This window comes from Brassica oleracea, chromosome C7, assembly GCF_000695525.1.
Source record: "Brassica oleracea var. oleracea cultivar TO1000 chromosome C7, BOL, whole genome shotgun sequence".
Classification (NCBI taxonomy): Eukaryota; Viridiplantae; Streptophyta; class Magnoliopsida; order Brassicales; family Brassicaceae; genus Brassica; species Brassica oleracea.
In genome coordinates, this window is record NC_027754.1 from 36,042,501 (window position 1) to 36,056,690 (window position 14,190).

At 38.0% G+C, this 14,190-nt stretch overlaps 4 protein-coding genes across 7 annotated transcripts; 1 reads left to right on the forward strand and 3 right to left on the reverse strand.

Annotated features, from left to right (window-relative positions):
* Positions 1 to 1,806: 1,806 nt before the first annotated feature.
* On the reverse strand, positions 1,807 to 4,969 carry LOC106301286 (glutathione synthetase, chloroplastic). 3 transcript variants are annotated; one of them, XR_001262184.1, is made up of 14 exons: positions 4,657 to 4,969; positions 4,296 to 4,465; positions 4,141 to 4,216; positions 3,935 to 4,065; positions 3,723 to 3,845; positions 3,571 to 3,651; positions 3,390 to 3,470; positions 3,252 to 3,321; positions 3,053 to 3,174; positions 2,849 to 2,988; positions 2,571 to 2,763; positions 2,317 to 2,480; positions 2,111 to 2,151; positions 1,807 to 2,010 (listed from the first exon to the last, which is right to left on the reverse strand). XR_001262184.1 is itself a non-coding variant. In XM_013737650.1 (12 exons), the coding sequence occupies exons 1-12, from the start codon at positions 4,780 to 4,782 to the stop codon at positions 2,357 to 2,359; spliced, it is 1,437 nt and encodes a 478-aa protein (XP_013593104.1). In that variant the 5' UTR covers positions 4,783 to 4,969; the 3' UTR covers positions 2,206 to 2,356. The 3 variants fall into 3 exon arrangements, 1 of the variants encoding a protein (XP_013593104.1); XR_001262183.1 differs by having other exon boundaries at positions 2,111 to 2,198; XM_013737650.1 differs by lacking the exons at positions 1,807 to 2,010; positions 2,111 to 2,151 and having other exon boundaries at positions 2,206 to 2,480.
* A 1,249-nt stretch (positions 4,970 to 6,218) lies between these two features.
* LOC106301160 (39S ribosomal protein L45, mitochondrial) lies at positions 6,219 to 8,930 on the reverse strand. Its single transcript, XM_013737501.1, has 12 exons — positions 8,696 to 8,930; positions 8,394 to 8,485; positions 8,219 to 8,304; positions 8,043 to 8,123; positions 7,846 to 7,928; positions 7,612 to 7,663; positions 7,437 to 7,526; positions 7,282 to 7,350; positions 7,099 to 7,200; positions 6,926 to 6,994; positions 6,788 to 6,844; positions 6,219 to 6,596 (listed from the first exon to the last, which is right to left on the reverse strand). The coding sequence occupies exons 1-12, from the start codon at positions 8,770 to 8,772 to the stop codon at positions 6,480 to 6,482; spliced, it is 975 nt and encodes a 324-aa protein (XP_013592955.1). The 5' UTR covers positions 8,773 to 8,930; the 3' UTR covers positions 6,219 to 6,479.
* Positions 8,931 to 9,048: 118 nt separating this feature from the next.
* LOC106301161 lies at positions 9,049 to 10,938 on the reverse strand. Its single transcript, XM_013737502.1, has 7 exons — positions 10,544 to 10,938; positions 10,122 to 10,201; positions 9,965 to 10,025; positions 9,809 to 9,866; positions 9,632 to 9,689; positions 9,462 to 9,534; positions 9,049 to 9,372 (listed from the first exon to the last, which is right to left on the reverse strand). The coding sequence occupies exons 1-7, from the start codon at positions 10,871 to 10,873 to the stop codon at positions 9,280 to 9,282; spliced, it is 753 nt and encodes a 250-aa protein (XP_013592956.1). The 5' UTR covers positions 10,874 to 10,938; the 3' UTR covers positions 9,049 to 9,279.
* A 135-nt stretch (positions 10,939 to 11,073) lies between these two features.
* Positions 11,074 to 13,187, forward strand: LOC106306588 (protein-lysine N-methyltransferase EEF2KMT). 2 transcript variants are annotated; one of them, XM_013743254.1, is made up of 10 exons: positions 11,074 to 11,206; positions 11,308 to 11,374; positions 11,497 to 11,628; positions 11,715 to 11,778; positions 11,849 to 11,939; positions 12,029 to 12,113; positions 12,189 to 12,245; positions 12,327 to 12,443; positions 12,521 to 12,594; positions 12,663 to 13,187. In XM_013743254.1, the coding sequence occupies exons 1-10, from the start codon at positions 11,115 to 11,117 to the stop codon at positions 12,973 to 12,975; spliced, it is 1,092 nt and encodes a 363-aa protein (XP_013598708.1). In that variant the 5' UTR covers positions 11,074 to 11,114; the 3' UTR covers positions 12,976 to 13,187. The 2 variants fall into 2 exon arrangements, with proteins under 2 accessions (XP_013598708.1, XP_013598709.1); XM_013743255.1 differs by having other exon boundaries at positions 11,852 to 11,939.
* Positions 13,188 to 14,190: the final 1,003 nt, after the last annotated feature.

Here is a 14,190-nt window from a genome sequence, read left to right on the forward strand (position 1 = left end):
GCTTTCTTGGTTATTTGCGTTGGTGCTCTAGTTTCTTATTCTTAGTTTGATTATCTTATGATATTAATAGTGAAATAAATATATAATTTGTAAATGAAATAATAAAAATTAGTAAAAATAATAAAATGGTGAAAATTTATGCTATTTTTAATTGTAAATAAATTAAATATTTAAAATATATTTTTATTATTTTATTTATTTCTTGAATTTTAGGGACTAATAAGTGTGAGAAGGATTAGATAGTACATAATTATAAATTGATGGAACAAATTGCAATAATCTAAAAGAAAAAGGATTTAAAATACAAAAAAAATGTGAGGACACATGTCAACAAACCCCCATTCCACATGTCATAAGAAGGGAAAAAACCAACTTTATATATATAGATAGATAGATGTTTGTTTGCTTGTTAGTTAAAAAAACTTAATGGAGTTGGACCTCCTCTTATTTGAAAGCTGAGGTTAAAAGAATCCTTATTTGGGTCAAAGAAATAAAAACAAAAAACAAAAAGACTATACTTTCATGGATGATTAAATTTTAATCTATATAATTGGAATAGTATAATAAACCATAATGTTACGGTACACCATATACTAAACCAGTATTTTATAACAAAAGTTCCATCAAGAGAATTTAATATTGAGATGACGAAGGACTTTCAATTTCAGTAGAACATCTATTCCAAATCTCGTTAGTTCTGAAAGAAACATGAGAAGCAAAGCGCTTGAGTTGATAATAGCGAAACATCACTTTTCTAATCTCCATGTAGTATTGTTTTTTCAGTTTTTACTACTTTCAGATAACACTCTGGAAATAGTTTTTTTTTTTCTCGTAAGAATCTTTTCAATAGTATCTTCAGTACATTTCGTACAACTACTTTCCATTTTATCCATAGAGGTTCCGAAATACATCATGTATTTTGTTAATTGGAAGGTTCTCGAGCATATTAAAATTGTAATCTTGCAAGCCGGGAATACTGCCTTCGCAATACTGCTGCCTCCACTGCATCCATCTCAGGACCGAGATTAACCAATGGGTGGTTGTCACCATTTTCTTGGCCCAAACTTGGATACACAAGTGATACCAAAGTAGATATGGAAAAAGCCATGGAAATTTTTTTAAGCTCCATTATGTCTTATATTTTTTATAAACTTTTTATTTTAATTGTTTTTCTCCTATTCCTGTGATCTACAAGTGTGTATATATAATAATCCACTGGTTTGGATCCATTTAAAGGTGATTTTGGTCGAAAGGATGCTGTTTTGGAGAAAGCTCTATACTGTCTGAAGGTAGTATATAGCTATGTGTTATGCGGAAAATATTCTAAATAGCTTGACGTAATTAATTTCACAAATTAGATCCTAGCTAGGATCATAAAAAGAGAGTAACTTACTGGGTTTTTTCCAATATCATTTTCTCAATTTTTACTTTTTCTTATAAAGTTATTAAACTGCCAGAGAACATATTTTTTTGAGTTACAAGAAAATAATATACGATATTTTTAACAAGATTCTTGTAAGCCAAACAAACACTAGTTAAGATAACCCAAGATACCGCATTAGAATTAAGAAAACGAGCTCATAAATTTTTTATTTTTTATTATATAGTTAAAATAGTATAACAAACCACTAGTTTAGAATACATCCTATAATAAATCAGTATTTAATAACAAGGTTGAATCAAGATAATTAAATCTTGTCATTGTGAGATGAAGATGGACTTTCAACTTCAACAGAATATTTATCCCAAACTTTGTTAGTTCTAAAAGAAACTTGAGACTTTGAGTTGATATAATTGAAACATCAATTTTCTAATCTCTATGTAGCATTCTTTTCCAATGTTTACAACTTTCATACAACACTCTCTAGATATAGTTTTTTTTCGTAAGAATCTCTTCAATAACATCTTCGTAACATCTCTTATAACCATCACCCATCTTATCCATGCCGTTTTCTAGATACGTCGTAAATTTTGGTGGGAGCGTCTCGAGCATGTACATATAATCTCCAACTACATACATTGTTTTAAATTTATTTCATCAAATGCCTTGTTAGTGTAAACCCCGAGGCTATAAACATTAATGAAATTTTGTGTTTAAACCATGTCTTACATCAATATTCCACTTGGCTATATCCAGAACCAGCCATGCATCTCCCAAATCCCAAAAAAAAAAAGATTTTTAGAAGCATATATGTTTTCTGCAAATAAATGTAAAGAGCTTTGTCTAGTCATGTCTTATAAACCTTTATTAATTAGAAGTGCACAGATCTTTAACAAGCAAGAAGAAGAGAAAAAGAGAGAAGGGAATAAACCAACAGAAACATGAATCAAGTTGACGGTGAATGTGGATCCAATCTCAATTCAAATAAATGCTGTCCAAGACAGCAAAACCAGCCGCAACACCACCTTCATCTGATGACGAGACCTTTGTGCGCATCAGATAACCGCTCTGCTCGTTTATTATAACTCTCTCCTTGTTCCTACACGTTTGCTCAAAGATTATGCCACAACATATTAAGTAGAGAGACTCAATTCAAGCTTATACCAAACTCTTCGTTTCTACTCTGTACCTGAGGTAAGCGCCATAGATTCCAAGTTCTGATATAGCTTGATCTTTATGGTAAACGCCTTCTCGCACCAAGAACACATTTGAGACTTTTGGGAATATCCTCTGCATTAGGATATACGCAGCGTTCTCTTCCTCTCCTTCTTTCTGCAACCTCAGAAGATTTTCCCTCACATCATCTCCATAAATGTTGTTACCTGAAAGAATCCAAGAACATAAGCTTAGAATATGAGGGGGAAGTACAGTAGGAAGACTCTAGGGGGACTTCAACAGGGTTCTAACCTCCTCCTTCTCTCTGAGGCTTCATGACGAACAACTCAGGTTTCTCAATTGCTTTCTTGATGATTTCTGGATCGTCCAAGCTCCAAAGTCCAGCAAAGCATTTCCTCAGCTTAGCAACGTCATCTTTGTTGTCCATAAACCTGTTTATCGAAATGTTCAGTTTCAGCCTCTCTGCAAGATAAAAAAAAATGATGTCCATTTTACCTCTCGAGAACACCTGGTTTTGCAAGTTCTTGCTGGATTTTCTTGGTGCCAGCTAAGTGATAAGCTATAGAGGGGCATTTGACAGCTGAGGACTGCTCTATAAGCAGCCTAGCATTCCATTCCTTCAAGTTCACAATACTGATTCAGTATATTCTTAAAATGGTCAAGCCACAAAAGGGAAAGAAGATAGTTTACTTACTGATTCAGATGGATAATCTCTGGGAGTATAGCCTGATCTGTAATAAACCACCGAGACTTCTTGGCCATCACTGCAACAACAACAAAAGCTCTTTCACACAGTTTTCAATAATAAATGGTTTTAAAGACGACTACTTACACAATAAGTGTTCCATCCTCTTGTACACTCCCTTCTGTTTCGACTTCTGCTAAACTCTTCCTGATGGTTACAATACTGTGCGTGTTTTGAAGTTAAAGAAGAGCAAACAACACCTTATATAGTATTAAAAAGTCAAGATAGAGCCTCGGGAAAGCGGAGGAACAAGGCATAAAGAGGATATTTTTCTCTCAATACGCTGCTTAGCCAATGCTGATCGTACATGTTGCGTTCATCCGGCTGCACAACTATCATGACCACCGCTCTGAAACAAAGAAAGATTATATCTTTAAACATGAAACTTTTGGAAATACGTTCTTTGGCTCTGAGGCTAACCTTGGGTTGTTGTACTCCAACCAAGCTTTAGCCATTGCGTCTGCAAACTGGCTATTGGATGTGTTTTTGGGTACACGTTCAGAGTCTAGGCCAAGATGATCCCCATGAGATCTAAGCAATGACCTGCAAAACAAGTGAATGAAAGAAATTTTTAAAAAATGTAAACCTTTAAGCTAAATCAGAAGATGGTGTAGTATGGGAGATAAAAGCACTGGTGTAGCTCGGTAACAAGACGACCAAAGCCTGGAAAGGAACAAGAAATTGTATTCATCTCTATCTGAAGAAGCGATTTTGTTTCTTCGTCTAGCATATAATCTGACCGGTGTAAACCCAAACGAATGTCCTGCAAACACAAACACAGCAAAATGAATGATTGTTACCAATGAATCGAGGAAACCACAAGTTTAGTGTAAAAGACCTCTTTCTTGTTGCTTTCTAGCATCTTGGAGTGAATGTCAAGAAGTCTAGATGTAAAGATGTCGGCTTTTTTCGTTCTGCAACATATAGAGAATCAAATCAAAGACAGCTACTTTCAGATAGAAAGAGAGAGAGAGAGTTAAGATGAACTAAAACCTGGAGAGACTGTCCTGTATGAATTTGGCATCCAAGCTGACACGATCAACCAATTCATTGAAGATGGGAGCAACTTCACAAGCTTGCTTCCAGTAACTTTCTGGGAACTGAGTTGGCAGCAATGAAATCGGGGCGTGCGTCATCCCAACCCCTGGAACTGTTCCTGATTTCTGTAAATCAAAACCTTCTCATCAAAAACATTCAGATGGGATAATTCAAATTAGCAACACAAGACTAATACAGATGATCAAAGTTTGAATCTTTCCTCCAACTTTACTGGAACACATCATGCCCAAACCTCATGATTGTCTGATTGAAACATCAAAAGGCGGGAGCTTGAGAGTGGGGGACAGCAACTAACCTGATAAGTTTTGTCACCGACGACGAGCCCGTGAAGGGAACACCAAACGAGAGCATCGTAGACCAGTTTCTGAACAAACTCATCGTCAAAGTTTTCGACTTGGAACATGGGTTTCTGTGATTCCATCGCAAGTGATCTCCCACACGCCTCAAAAGGGACCAATGAAAGTGGAAGAAGAATTAGAAGAAGATTTAAAACTTAAAAGAGAGAATAGCAGCCACTGCCCATTTGCAAGCCTTTTTGGAGGATCACATCACGTTTAAAACATGTTCGTCTGCCAAATATCACTACGACTTTTCCAAGGAATAAATATTATTCTAATTTAACATCTGAGATCTCTCTCAAGAAAAGTAAAAATCTCTAATTGTTTGAACCAAATGACTTTAATTTAAGAAAAAGCGCTTAATGCAGTACTATAATATAGTCAAGTTATAGATGCTTTTTGAACATTAGGCAGGCGTGGGCATATTAACCAAAACCTGAATCCGAACCTGAATCGACCAGAAAAATCCGAACCCAAAACCGAACCAAAGTTAAAAAAAGTCCGAATAGGTTTAGAATTCAACCAGTCTGGTTATCCGTACCCGATTGGTTATATCCGATACTCAAACCAATTACCCGAATATATATATATATATATATATAACCCTAAACTTACATCTCCCATTCCCATTCATCTTTCCTTCTTCACCTTCTTCAACATATATGTTCAGTACATACTTAAACTCATTTCATGACCGATTACATGTATGAATCACTATATTTTGCGATTTTGATTTATGTTTGATTACAAGTAGGATTTACGATTTGTTTTCTCTTTGCGCTTTACACAAGCATGAGCTCAAACATTCATGATTATCCATGTTTGATTTCTGTTTGATTTTGATGTCTCTTTGATTTTAATTTATGAATAGAAATTTTCTATTTAAGATAATACAAATAGAAATTACACGAAGAAAAAGAATACAGACTCGTGTTCCTCAACGTAATAACAAATCAGAAAGATCATAAATCTTATATTAAGTTGTTCAATCTTCTAACTTCAACAATATTGTTTTTGGTCTCACAAAGTCAAATCAAAGATACATAGAATTTTTTTTATTATTTGTTACACAGTTCAGTTATACCCGAAATAATCCGAACCCGAACCTTAAAAACCCGAACCCGATCCGAAGTATAAAATAACCTGAAGGGGTTTGTACCTCTCCATCCAAAAACCCGAAGCACCCGACCCGAATCCGAACCCGAACCCGAACGCCCAGGCCTATTGAACACTATCCAATTTTTTACTCAAAAAAAGTAAGATTTCAAAGTTTTTGTTCTCCAGCATCTACTAAAGAACCACTGCTTTGGCAACAACATTTAAAACATCTTTATGAAGTGGTCACTGGTCAGGTAGTTGAAAACTTGTCGTCTAAGCTGCAGGACCTCGTTGTATACAAATTGAATTCATTTGGGGATATAAACTATAAGTAATGGAGCCAACAACACAACACAACTTTTATCTTCTAAAAGGACCCCCAGCTTTTGACTCCTTAAGACAGTTTGTTACACTAGTTGCCTGATCATAAAGAATCCACCAATAACTTTTAAGTAGAAGAGATGACAGAAGCAACAAAAGAAAATGAAAACTGGTTCCAACGAGGTTTTTACAAGGCAAAATTCTCTTTCTGATGTCTTTGCACTTATTAATAATGGTTCTGGAGCATAAACGCAAAGTGGATTTCTCTAGGGCCTAATCAGATAACATTCACGCTTTAGTTGCAACAGAGACTAGAAGAAAATGCCAATTGTGTAGAGAAAACCGACTCGGCCAAAAAATATCAGAGGGCGGGTTGGATTTTATCCTTTTTCGGAAATTCAATCCGGCCACAGAGACGCCAGTAAGCTCCTGTGTGGAACAGAGACTTCTCAAAAACCCAGATGTCACGTACGAGCACCTGCAGAAGCAACAAACTTGTAACTCACTTGCAGGTAAGAAATGTTTTTAAACTTCCAAGTTAATTACAGTAAGAAAACTATAATTTTCTAAAGTACTGCCAACTAGTTGTAGCCTAGAAACAATCATAGCTTCCTCCTGATGCCCCTATTGTAAAAATGAAGAGAAAGAAATGATTCAAGTACACTTTACCTCTTTCTTCTTGTCTCCAGCTACTACATTGCCTTTTGCATCGTATGCTTCAAATTTCTGAAGACAGTAATGATATCCAGAACTCAGTACAGCTTCAAATGCATTAGATACAAACTGGTGACTAAAGATAACACTGACCTGCTTTGTCAGAAACTCAAGTGTCAGTTGTATGAATGCTTTACTAAGGTCCGTCCTGTCGATGCCGATCTGAAGAGTTGTCAAAAGGATGAAAAAAATATAAAGGTGAGCTTGAAAAATCCACCAGTGTCCTGTTGCTTCAGATTCAACAAATGTATTGTATAATCACTTGCCAGTCGAGCTTGTAAAGTTTTGATTTTGATGACCGGCTCAACCATTTCCCAGTACACACTACCCCACATGGCTTCTCTTTGTTTAATTTCGTTCTTCAATGCCTACATTAAAAAAAAAAACCAATAATTGAACACAGTCTCTTATGATACAAACACTGATAACCAATTCGTTGGAAAGCTTACAGAATACATCCTCTCAGTGACGTTTTTCCTTATAGTCTTCTTGTCACCATTGGCCATCATAATGTTAATCTGAAGCAAAACATGTGTAGCTAACTCAAGATGAATCTTCAAAAACAATTCACTATAGAACCAAAACCAAGTGTACAAGTACATACCTCTTTGTATAGCTCTAGTGCTTCTATGTAGAACTTGTTCTTTGAGTACCCAGTCTTTCTTAACTTTGCGATAGCATAGGCACTTCTTAGCTGAAAATTTAGAGTTTCGGACATGTTATTAGTATTTGTTAGGAACATATAATCCAGCCTAGATAATGGATGGAGATGTTTCAACCTCCCGTACGAAGTCCTCTTTGGTTCTTTTCCAACCGCTTCTAGTGAAACACCTACAATTCAAAAGAAAGTAGTTAGCAACTCAATTCTAGGAGAAAATTTATGCTCTGACAATACTTGGGACTTCAGAAAGTAACTACCAGTGAAAAATGCAGAGACTCGGGCTCATTGTTGGCATTAGAACAGCATTTTTCAAAACAAAAAATTGAGAAAGTAAGTCAAATGCTAAACTTACCTCCGCCACCACGGGATTTTCTCATGGAGTGTATAGGGTTCGTAAACAAATCCAGGACTTACCATCGACACTCTAACGGCACCCTGCACTCGTAGATAGTGATGTGATGTGAGACATCAAACCATGGGAAACAACTAACATTTGAAAGAAAGAAAAAATGCAAGAGTGAGGAACTGAAATTGAGTTAGTTAACACACCGTTTTCTGTAGCTGAGGTGGAGCCTTTACTTGCGTTGTGGCATACCTTTTGTCACTGCTAAATGGAACAGACTCTGCAATCTAAGACACACACACGAAAGAAACAACAAAAGATTAGAAGTTCAAAACCAGACCAAAAATTCATCAATAAGACTTGAGATAATTTTGGTGATTACCATTGTAGATCGAAGCAAATGTGAGCTGGCAGCGTTGTGGCTCTCGTATAAGCTTGAATACACGCTTTTTCCAAGAGTGTCAGGAACTGGACATGTCAAATTACATTACTAAATAACTCATAAAGGATCAATTCACAGTCAAACAAGTGGAGAAATTGGGAACTGGACTCATTACCGTGACAAAGAGAAGAATGAAAGCTCCTCCAACGCCCCAATCTGAAACCGTCTCCAAATTGAGTCCAAGAGAACTCATTTCCACTCCGAAAACTGGAAACAAAAGATAAAAATGGATTCTTTTTAAGCTAATTGCAAGTTAAATATCACATCGAAGCAATGGAGAGTGGATGCAGAAGCTAAAGATCGAATCTTTTTGCGCTAAACAGAGCTTCGTAGATTCCTAAAGGTTCAACAGCAAACGATTCACGCATTTCCCAACGCAAATCAAAGGAAGAACAATCAAGTTAGGAAGCTGCTTACGGAAGTGAAGAAGATTCTCTTGATCCAGCTGTTCTCAGCAGTGAGCGAACTGTCTGAAACCTCCTCACGAGCGCCATTTTCGATCTCAAAGAAAAACCCTAGCTTTCATTTGATCTTCAACTCCCATCCTGTTCGACTTCGATCGACGGGGTTTAAGGCGGATGAGATTCGCTACGTCGCGGAGCACCGTATCTCGATGTGCCTCTCTTCTAGACTGAGTACGTGTCCCAACTCTGGAAAAAAAAGGAACATGAGCAGGTTGCCACAACACAACCGCAGAAAACACATATATTTTGATGACCAAACCGAGACAATGGAAACCAAGTGAACCAACACACACTAAAACGCCTAGGAAAACCAGCAAAATCGCGTTCTAGGACGCGTTTAAAAGAATCTTGGTTTCTTTTGTTCATTACATTATACAGTACAATAACGAAGATCACATCACGAAAGGCAAAAAGAGAACAGAACATGAATGACTCAAAAGTGTTCCAAAACAATGTCCATTTGTCTTGTTTGGTCTTAAATTCTTCATTGAGCGTTTCACTTTTTTCCTGTTTGAAGAAGAAGAAGACGCTTTTCAGTTATTGGACCGTCAGAGAAATAGCAGCAGATCGAAGCTTCAACTCATCTTCTTTCCATTTGGATTCCGGTGCAGCTGCTCCAGCTATAAATACCTTTTCAAGAAACACAAACAAAACAAAATGATTATATGAGTCATATGAATATGAAACTATGAATCTAATCTTGAGTTTGCAGCAGAGACCCTCCCCCTGTTCACAGCGGCTACTAGAGCAATGCGTTCTTCATCTCTCCCAAACTCGTAGAGGTAGTAATTTCTACATCCAAAGATAAACAAGAAAATCAACTTTCATAAACAGATGAAGAACATAAACTCCCGGAACTGATGGGACTATAGTTCAAAAGGAAACTTGCCTGAAACCTTCTTCTTCCTTAACCTTGATTGTACGAGCAGAGTAAATCGTTGCGGCACCTGCTTGTGGTTGAAGCTATTAACAAACGATGACCAGAACCAAAAAGACGAAGATATATGAAAGAATCTCAAATGCAAGACTGTAAATGATTTTCCAAGATGCATATGATTTAGAGAACCTGGAACAAAGATTCTTGCAGCTTCCTTCAATGATCCCAGTTCAGATATATCTTTAGCCTATTTGAATCAGAGAGAATCTGATTAGCTCTCCGGCAAAGTGAACTTCTCAAAATTCATTTTCATAAAACTTGCAAAAGAAATGTTTCTGTGCAAACCTCTAAGAAAGTGATCTTAAGGGAATTTGAAGGGCGAATGACCACGCTCACAACTTCTGATCTGCATCATCAGCACATTGATTTGTCACACAAGTTTCCTAATGAACCACTTGTAGTTGAATGGAACAATTTACAGAGGGAAGAGGGAAAACAACACCCATCAGGAGATGCGAAACGGGCAGCAAAAGTCTTTGGCTTTGCCTTGTCCCCATAGAGAGACAACCCTGCAGAGTAATCCTAAAACATGAGGTAACACACCATGTCAAGAAACCAAAATAGACTTCATTACTAAGATTGTACAGATTATCAAACGCACAGTGCACTTTAACCAGACTCTTCCACGACATGTAAAATTGGCTAGAACAACCACTGATCTAGACTAAACTTGGCAGCTAAACAAGTGTTCTCACTAACTAATTAACCAGAGAAGCCACAAAGACTCAAACTTTCCAGCCAGAAACTACCAAAGTCTACAACTTTAACCAAACGAGCATGCCTTTGCACAGTCTATCGTCCAATGTCAAGTAAGATACTAAACGAAACTACACTCGTTAATTAGCATTCACAAGAGATACACACCTCAGGCTCCGTGAAGTCGATAAACTGAGGTGGAACTCTGATCGAGAACCCATCGCCAAAGTACTGGAACCAAGAGTTAGTATTGGCAATGGCGAGTCTAGCCGGTTTGGGAGACTTCAAAGGATCGGCTAATGACTGCAGAAGTGGGTTCTGGAATACGAAGGAGACGAAATAGAGAGATGCTGTTCTAAGCACCACATCTCTCCTAAAGGTGGGGACTTTAAGAGATGCAGACGGTCCTAGCAGAAAGAGACTCTTAGGTCTTTTAGGGTTTTGGGGTTTGAGGTTTGGGGGATGGAGAGAGAGGAGGGAGTGAAGTAGAATGGCCATGTGGAGAGGAGGAAGAAGAAGAAGATAGAACAAGATTTCATCATAGCTTGTAATGGATAAGAAGTTGTAACTAAGCCGAAGATAACTAGGAAGACAAAGGGTGCAAGGCGAAGGGTATAGTAGTCATTCCGAAGTTATTTAAGAGTCATTTATTCATACGGCCCAGATCATTTCAGGCCCATTGAGCCCAAAGTTCTATACTAACTGCTAAGAGATTCTCCGAGCTTGACACGGCGAAGTCATGGCGGCGGGGAAGGCAGAGTCACAGTACCTTCATGTACTCTCTGCTTTCCTCGCAATGGAACCGGTGGACTCCGTCATTTCTCTCGCGAGGTATAACACCACCGTCACTTACCGCCGTCTCCGCCGTGAGCTTCTTTGTTTAATTTGTTCCGGCGTTTCATTCTTGCTTTCTGTATGTACTTTTTATGTAGAGAGTGTTCCGGAGGATCACTTACGGAGAGTGTCCAAAGGTTTCTCTGGGAAACTTGCGTTAAAGCTGTAAGTAAAGTACACTCTTGTGCTCTCGTTATGCCACTAGTCAGAGAAAGTTAGAAGCTTTAGGTTAAGATCCTGCATCCCTTTTCAAGATTGAAACTTGAGTAGTATTAATGTGTATGTAGGCCGCGAGTGGTAACGCATCATACGCGAAAAGGTTACTGAAGAAACTCATAAATGAAGTTGAGTTGGAGAAAAGTGAAGTGTTAGATGAAGTGTACGAAGAGTATGCTCTTCACATGTCAGCGGCTTCTAAGGTGTAGTTTTTTTGTTGTTGTTATTGAGGTTTCCGTGTTTTTCGTTATGTGTGGAGAATAAAAACTAAGTTTCGTTTGGTGGTTAGGAAGATACACTGGTGAAAGAAAACATAAGGATCACCAAGTTCATCTCTTTTCTTTTCCCAGAAGGTGAAATCCTGTCTTTATGAATCTTTGTTGTTGTGATGTGTTTGCGGACTCATCTGTGGATTGTTTTTAGTAGGTTTATACAAACATCCAAGTTGTCCAAGTTCAAGAAAGTTAGTTGTTCCGCTGCAGTGTTCACTGAACATGCTTGAAGGAGATACCGGGTAAGAGTCTTTCTTTGACTGCCACAGATTCATTTAGATGCGCGAGTCTCTTTCTACATCGCTCACCGTGTGTCCTGTCTGTTGAGCAGGTGTTCAATCTGGCCCTCAAGTTTGTTTTTGTCAGAGTTTGTTCTGTCATATCCAGAGTTATTCACGGATAGATCCTGTTTTGAGGTTAGTTTGACATCATGAAGTTTAAGTTCTGATCAATTCTGTTCACTTCAGTGATTTTGATGGGGTCATGTTTAGGTTGGTTCTGGAGTTGGTTTGGTCGGAATTTGCCTTGCACATGTAAAGGCAAAGAAGGTATCCTTAATTGCTTATTTCCATCCTTCTCATCATATAAGTACAAAGGCATGTTGAGTCACAAAATTTCTCTTGTGCTAGGTGATACTAACAGACGGAGATCTCTTAACTCTCTCTAACATGAAGCTTAACTTGGAGAGGAATCACTTAAACTATGAGGACGAGCTGCTCAAACAACACGGAGAAGCTGAGAGTACAGTAAGTAGGAGTTTCTTTGTGCTTTCTGATTCAGAGTATATATGATACAGTTAATTGATTGTTTCTCCATTAAGCAGCGAGTTAAATGCATCCATCTCCCATGGGAAACTGCAACGGACAGTGAACTGAGCGAGTATCGTCCAGATATTGTGTGAGTAAACCAATAACCATTTGTTAAAAGATGTTTGCTTATGTCACTAACCCTTACGTTCTTATCAGTCTAGGCGCAGATGTAATCTATGATCCTTCATGTTTCCCTCATTTACTTCGGGTTCTAGTAGCCCTTTTAAGAGGACCAACCAAAAGAGACAATGGCTCTCTCGAGACTGAAAGACGCAGCCCTGCTGTGGCTTATGTAGCATCTGTGATCCGCAATGCAGACACTTTCAATGCGTTCTTGACACTTGTGGATCAAATGGATCTTTCCATCACAGACTTGACCGAAGAACTTAAGCCTCCGTATGAGCTTTTACCGTATATGCATTCGTATGACCGCTCAAGCGTCCGGCTCTTCTCAATATCCTCCAGATAATCTGTTAAGCATTTTTGTTACTTTATACAACTGAAACTGCAGATTCTTTGAAACTTGTTCCTATATGGTAGTTGGTTGATCAGGTCAAAGGTTTGGTTGTTAAAATTGCCGTGAGTGTTTCATCTGGTTGTAGCAAAACAACCGCTAAACACTATCACTGCTTGTTACTACAAAACGTTAAAAGAGTTTGGATTTGAAGAAAACTTATCATCCTTGTGATATTCTGATACGTTTGAAGCTAGTAGACTGCCAATACTTTACCAGTAGGTTACGGGTTAGCCCAATAGAAAAGCAAGACAAGAGAAGCAAGTTGGAGGAAAGGATCTAGAAGAGTAAGGAATGCATAAAGTAGACAAAAGCACATGGGGGTGTGGGTGTGTGCATTGCTTCTTGCTTCTTGCTTCTTGGTAGTCATATAGACAAGAGGACATGGGGTGTCTCTTAGTATTAGGGTTGTACGTGTGTGTGCAACCTAGGACTAGTATAAAGTAAGAGTAGGACTAGTATAAAGTAAGAGTAATGGAGAGAGTGTCTCTCAATGAGTCTTTCCTTATAACACATATCCAATATTGAAGCTTTCTTATTTCACTTTCACGAGTTCTTAAAGTTTGAGTACAAAGTGTGGTTAGAACCGAGTGACCAAAGTCCAATCTAGAGCTCACCAAGAACTTAAGAAAGGAGAAATCAAGACTAGAAAGTGATTTAAAATATGGATCACCTTGAAAAACAAGATCTCAGGGATAAATGTGCTAGCTTTGTAGCTTTGAGAGAGAGAGATAAGATAGAGATGACTGAAATTGTTTTCTGATTATTTTCTGAAAGCTATAGTCAGCTGGTACATAAAGGGGATCACAAACAGTCACATACGACCTATTTGCTGACTCCACAAAAGACAAGAACGAATGGGACAAACCCCAAGTTTATTTGAACCAAAATGAAATTTAAAATAAAGCATAACAGTTTGATGTGAACCTGTCACACTGCTCCCCGTTTCAGAACATCCTTGTCCTTAAGGATCAGAGTTTGGGAACTTGGCGATGAAGTCTTGATAGAACTCCCAGGTGGCTTGAGCTGGACTGTAACCTTTCCACTGCACAATAACCTTAGTAACCGCTGCATTGTGATGTTTCACCATTTTCTTTTCCAGAATGCATTCGGGTTCCTTTGCGTTTCCCAAATCCTGATAGTATTGTGGCAATGCAGGTGCTCCAAATG

Bases quoted from the DNA above. Each gene is read 5' to 3' on its own strand.
- LOC106301286 (XM_013737650.1), bottom strand. From the start codon at position 4,782: ATGGAATCACAGAAACCCATGTTCCAAGTCGAAAACTTTGACGATGAG. The intron at 4,466-4,656 runs GTTAGTTGCTGT...TTTGATTTACAG, and splicing joins TCGGTGACAAAACTTATCAG to AAATCAGGAACAGTTCCAGG. The intron at 3,175-3,251 runs GTAAGTAAACTA...GTGAACTTGAAG, and splicing joins GAGATTATCCATCTGAATCA to GAATGGAATGCTAGGCTGCT.
- LOC106301160 (XM_013737501.1), bottom strand. From the start codon at position 8,772: ATGGCGCTCGTGAGGAGGTTTCAGACAGTTCGCTCACTGCTGAGAACA. The intron at 7,664-7,845 runs GTAAGTTTAGCA...TTTGAATTGTAG, and splicing joins AAAATCCCGTGGTGGCGGAG to GTGTTTCACTAGAAGCGGTT. The intron at 6,845-6,925 runs GTCAGTGTTATC...TACTGTCTTCAG, and splicing joins TTGAGTTTCTGACAAAGCAG to AAATTTGAAGCATACGATGC.
- LOC106301161 (XM_013737502.1), bottom strand. From the start codon at position 10,873: ATGGCCATTCTACTTCACTCCCTCCTCTCTCTCCATCCCCCAAACCTC. The intron at 9,690-9,808 runs GTTCTCTAAATC...AACCACAAGCAG, and splicing joins TGCAAGAATCTTTGTTCCAG to GTGCCGCAACGATTTACTCT. The intron at 9,535-9,631 runs GCAAGTTTCCTT...CTTTGGATGTAG, and splicing joins AAGGAAGAAGAAGGTTTCAG to AAATTACTACCTCTACGAGT.
- LOC106306588 (XM_013743254.1), top strand. From the start codon at position 11,115: ATGGCGGCGGGGAAGGCAGAGTCACAGTACCTTCATGTACTCTCTGCT. The intron at 12,114-12,188 runs GTTAGTTTGACA...GGTCATGTTTAG, and splicing joins CGGATAGATCCTGTTTTGAG to GTTGGTTCTGGAGTTGGTTT. The intron at 12,595-12,662 runs GTGAGTAAACCA...CGTTCTTATCAG, and splicing joins GAGTATCGTCCAGATATTGT to TCTAGGCGCAGATGTAATCT.